Raw genomic sequence first — 5,702 nt, forward strand, 5'->3', positions numbered from 1 at the left:
ATATATATATATACACATACACACACACACACACACACACACACACATGTGCTCCCTGAGGACTAAGAGATCAGATTCACTACATTTTCAAATGTATTATAAAATTTCCTGTGGTCTAATGGAGAAATTGATGCCCAGGAGAATATAATAGTGCAAAGGATACAGATAAATGACAATCCATCTCATAACAATAATTTTTCCTTCTCCTTTTACACCCATCTCTCACAACCTATGTACCAGGTGAGAAAATTCTGTCCCTATGAGACAGTGTTAATGACACAGCTCAATTATTGGACTTTTAGACGCTGACTGATATGCAAGTGTAAAAGGATGAGAAGTCAGCTTACACTGTGTGAGATATCTAACCAAAATAAACACACATACGAAGTTATACATAATTACAGCAGATCACAGAAACAAAACCAGACAGAAGATACCCTTCATGCAAAAAGCCAAAACAATGAGGTCATTACCCTTGCGGATGCCCCCTACCATAGCCACACCAACAAGGTCAAAGGGTTCTGATTTCTGTTGTGGCAACAGCATGTACTAGTTCTATGTGGGGAGCAACATGAGGCAAACATGACGAACCACAATATGAAACCAAGAAAAATTAAAATATTTGTTAGTTTCCCTTAGAAGTCCTCATGAGACAAGTCAACCTTATAACTCACACAGAGAAGGTCAAAAAACAACTGCAATACAAATCTCAGCGGGACCTGGAAAAATTAATCCTCACGTTGAACTTGTCCTTCGGCTCTCTGTACTCTTGGCACTGTGTACTATTAGAATAGCAAAGATAAAGCCAGACCTCTCCTTCAATGGAAAACAGTCTTGATTTATCGTTCATAAGATACTACTGAATAGCATGCATGGAAAAAAAAAAAGCACACGGTCAGGACTCATTCTCCAAGACTCCATAAAACTCACAGTTCCCTGCTAACATGAACTTTATGACTTTGACTGGGCAGTCCCCAAACCAAAAACCTCAACCTGCAGCAAGCTGTGATTAAACCTTTCTGGTAGGTCACTGCCTCACCTAAAGATGTCAAAATAACAGGAGAAAATAGATGAAGGCCCACTAACCTTGGGTAGCTTCTGGGGGTCCTTTTCCTTTTTGGTACACAGCGTGAGCTCACACTGGAGAAAGAGCAGGGAGGTATTGAAGACAGGCTTAAAAACAAAGCTGAACCGTTTCTTATCTATCTCGGCTTGTGGGATAGGAAAGTGCACTCTCTTGGGATTGTAGAATTTCACAGATTCATCTTTAGGACAAATGTTCTCAATGATAGTATAATCAGACATCCTATCAGGGTTTGAATACGGAGAGATAAAGCACGTTTGGATGGCAAATCCCAGTTCTTGGTCAGCCTTGGTAACAGACACCTAGAACAGAACAGAAAGCTCAATTCAGAAGTGAGTTAACATTTCACGCTCACTGTAGGTACAAGGACAACATACCAACGTGGCCCTTCTGATGAGAGACATTGCGTGATTTGTGTAACACACCTATACAGTCTTCTTTCTAATCACAAAAGTGACACACTCATTGAAGAAAGAGATATTTTCCATTTAAATCTGGTATGGATGATGACAGTGAATTACTTAGTTTAAGTGCCAGCCTGGATTCTAATATTCTAAGATTCTAATACAAGATAAATAAGTCTCTTTGACTTCCTATGAGTCCTCTGGGAAATAAAAATAAAAGTATATCATGCACCTAGAGTAGACTTTCCAAAATAAATAAAACACCAACAGGTAAAAACCCTAATGTCATAATAGGATTATCACTTGTGAGGCAACCTCTCTTAAAAATTACTCAAAAAATAAAGTACAGAGCTAGATGTACTTAAACCAGGCAGGGAAGACCAGACTTCTAAACTGCAGCAAGTCAGAAGGAGCCTATACACTGCAGTGAAGTTACTGATTCATCTAAAGTCCTGCTTCACGGTGAGTAGCCAGAGCTGGCTTGTGGGGCTGGATGTTGGGCATGGTGCAATCTGGTGGCGATCACGAGCCTGGCAAAGTGTCCCAGCTCTTCAGAGGTCCAAACCAGACCTTGCCAAGGACTCTCCCCTCAGTCTTTAAGCCCAAGGGTATTTTAAGGGAAATCTAATCTGGAAACGTTTCCGACTCATTTACACTTCCCTCTTACAAAACATTTGTATGGGCTATGTCCAAACCTTGTTGAGGTTCTTTTCTTTAGAAACAGGAAGTAGTGTGTGGCCAAGTGTAAACAGAATTCAAATCTCAACCATCCTGAACTCAGCTAAAATCTCCAAACCAGACTGGATTCTCCATCTGGTGACACATGGATCACTGTGTGAACTGCCTCTCCCCACTATTGCCTCATTCCTTGACTAAACTAAGAATCAAAATAAACTTAAACACTTTAGAAATAAAGTTGGTCCTTAACCATAAGCCAATAGCCCCAGAATCCTTTCAAAGGCATGAAGCTATAAACACACTTTGCATTCTGAGATACCCACGGGAAATCCCTGACATCACATGGGGCTTTTAGCCCACAGCACTATTTTGAAAGATCCCTATGTGGTTAACTGCAAGACACTCAACAGTGAAGATGATGAAGATGATAATGACATTTTGCTGTGCCTTAAAGCTTAATCCCTGAGAACAATCTTATAAGTATTTTCATCTTCATTTTATAAATGGAGGGCAAACGGAACACACAGGATAGATAACTTGTTCAAAATCATAGCTAGCAAATACTGGGGAAAACCAAGGCTTGAGCCCAGGTCTTCTGAACCCAAGTCCATTTTCTCTTCACTATTTCACTACAGCTACAGGGTCAGTTCAAGCTGCCCATGATGTGGTCAGGGAGGGTGCTTAGTAAGACATCTTTCCAGGAAGTAGTATTTAGTAGTCTGAAAATATTCACAATTCATTACTTTTACAGTATTTCTGAAAAATGAGATATTTAATCTTGGAAAAATGGCAAACTACATATACTCTATTTACTCATAAGTGCCCTTTAATATGAACTCAGAACCCACAATGCAAAAACGTGTAATAGAAGAAATGCAAACCTTTTCTCTAATCTCAATGATCAATGATCTGCAATGGCAGAATAGCTAAGGTACTCCAAAAAATTGTTTGAGAGGAAAAAAAGACTATTGTCAATAAGTCTTTTACTCTGAAATGGACTGGAAATGAACAGTGGCAGGACTCTGCTGCTCACTCGCCATGAGCACTGACCCTTGGTTTCTGCCCCCACAGAATGAGGGCACTGACTAGATACAGCAACTGTGACAATCTGTAAAGTCAAAATTATATGCATACCACACAGCTCTCTGATAGTTAGGAAATGCCAGCTAATACTAGCAGTACTAATCTACATTTACATTTGGGGGGTTATATTAGACATCAACCCTGAATATTCATTGGCAGGACTGATGCTGAAGCTGAAGCTCCAATACTTTGGCCACCTGATGAGAAGAGCTGACTCAGTGGAAAAGCCCCTGATGCTGAGAAGGATTGAGGGTAAGAGGAGAAGGGGGCAACAGAGGATGAGATGGTTGGCTGGCATCACTGACTCAATGAACGTAAGTTTGAGGAAACTCAGGGAGATAGTGATGGACAGAGAAGCCTGGCGTGCTGCAGTTCATGAGGTTGCAAAGAGTGGGACATGACTTATTGACTGAACAACAAAAACAACATATAGACTTATATTTTTAACTTCCCAAGACAAATGAACTAAAAGAAAATGTGCCAACTGTGTGACCAACTATCACCCAAAGATGACCAAAGACCAAGTGGCAAAACTGGTAACGTCTTGGCTTAAAGGAAGAGATCATGATCTAGAGGAAATAGGAGATTCTGGGAGGCGATGTGATAAGAATGGCCACAAGAGGAAACATGGAAATAGCTCTTTAGACCAAGTCAATGATTAAGTTTTACTTACTTTCCCCAAATAAAACATTTTCTTATCAGCGGTGGAGTCCAAAATGAGACAAAAAAGACTAGGCATGGCTACTATCCTATTTAGCAAAATATATACCAATTCTCTCTCATATTTTAGGTGGTTTAAAACAATTTTAAAATAAAGTAGTTTATAACAGTTCCCCCTTCCCCAAATTCTCTTCAGTGTATTATTATGTATTTGCCCTGGTGGCTCAGCTGGTGAAGAATCTGCCTGCAATGTGGGAGACCTGGGAAGATCTCCTGGGGAAGGAAACAGCTACCCACTCCAGTATTCTGGCCTGGAGAATTCCATGGTTTGTATAGTCCATGGGGTCGCAAAGAGTTGGACACAACTGAGCGACTTTTACATATCATTTTAATGATGTTTAAAATGGCATAGCAAAAAGACTTGGTTTGCTTTTTTCCATCACTTTCACAATGTCTTTGATTCAATTCAATTATGAACAATATAATCTACAAATGGGAGAATAAGAATGAAAAAGAAAATATATTTCAAATAAGCCAGCACTGGGGGTTGGGGGAGGCAGTTGGGGAGGAGAGAGAAAACCCAAAACATTCAGAGTTGGATGTATGAGGAAGATTTAAGGCAGCAAAGCCACAAATTGGCAAAGCCAGGCACACATCTGGAAAAGAACAAACTGCAGTTAAGCAGCGCCCCTAAAACCTATAGTACAATAGTGCATCACTGACCAACCACACATGTGGATGGAGCAGCCGGAATAGCAAGAAGAAAACACCAGTGTTGGATTAGGAGAGAGCTCTGATCAGGGACAGCACATAGAAAGCAGTATATCTTCCCTAACAGAGAAAGGAGTACCCAATGAAAGAGAAGATCTCTCAGAAGAGGGAAATCAGAAAGCAGGAGATGATCCAAGAAAATGTCTAGAGCCTGTGGGCTCCGTCCCAGAATCAGTATAAATGTGAGTTATTTGTCTTTCTTAAATAGAAATATGTGTACTGAAGTCATTTTTAATATATGGAAGTATCCCATTTTGGCCCCTTAAGCTTCTCCCTCCTCCCATAGTGGAGAACACCAGCCTGCATCTTAGCACCAAAACCAGCTCGATAGAGGACGACTTTCCTGTAAGACCAGCAGACATTCTGGGGTCATGAGCATAATTATCTTCTCTAGAATCCACTCTGTGAACTTGGGTATTGGCACTGCAAAGAGGTTACATTTTCTCCCTCTTGAAAATGGCACTTTGAGGATAAATGATGGCATCCTGTGGACAACAGTGTGGTCTCTGGAGCCAGATGGACTGAGTATGAACCCTGACTCTGAACTCAACTAGGTACTAATTGTGCGACCTTAGACAAATTTGGGCCTCAATTTCCTCATCCACAAAATGGGGATATGTTGGGGGCCAGAGTGAGGTACTCCGCCCATGGCAAAGGTCATGAGGAAGGAGGCTCGACATACGCAAAGGCGGGATCGAGCCTCAGGAGTCCCCCTGGAAATCCTCAAGCATCTACCCCCATAACCAGAGCCTGCCTACTTTACTACTTTGTGCTCTTACCTACACCTCTGACTTTACGGGGGGCTGTCCCCCACCACCTCTTTCGGAGAAGGAGTTAACCTAGAGCTCCAGTCAATAAAAACTCTTGGGTGTGACAAGAGTGTTTTAACCTACAAACTCCTCTGAAGGTTCTCTAGCCTGCCTGACAGGCTCGTCCAGCCACATGTGATTGCTCACAGCCTCCCAACTGTGAGAGGCACGAGATGCTTTAAACCCTCTAAAAACAGGTTCTTTAGAGAAGTT

The 5,702-nt window shown here is 41.4% G+C and overlaps 1 protein-coding gene across 3 annotated transcripts in view; it reads right to left on the reverse strand.

Moving 5' to 3' along the window:
- TGFBR3 (transforming growth factor, beta receptor III) overlaps positions 1-5,702 on the reverse strand; it is a 210,077-nt gene that overhangs the window by 26,775 nt on the left and 177,600 nt on the right. For all 3 annotated transcript variants that reach the window (XM_010860427.1, XM_010860425.1, XM_010860426.1), the window contains one exon: positions 1,087-1,386. In XM_010860427.1, coding sequence (XP_010858729.1) covers positions 1,087-1,386 — 300 coding nt within the window. The remainder of the gene's footprint in view (positions 1-1,086; positions 1,387-5,702) is intronic.

Source organism: Bison bison, unplaced genomic scaffold, assembly GCF_000754665.1.
Source record: "Bison bison bison isolate TAMUID 2011002044 unplaced genomic scaffold, Bison_UMD1.0 scf7180017864466, whole genome shotgun sequence".
In the NCBI taxonomy this organism is placed as follows: Eukaryota; Metazoa; Chordata; class Mammalia; order Artiodactyla; family Bovidae; genus Bison; species Bison bison.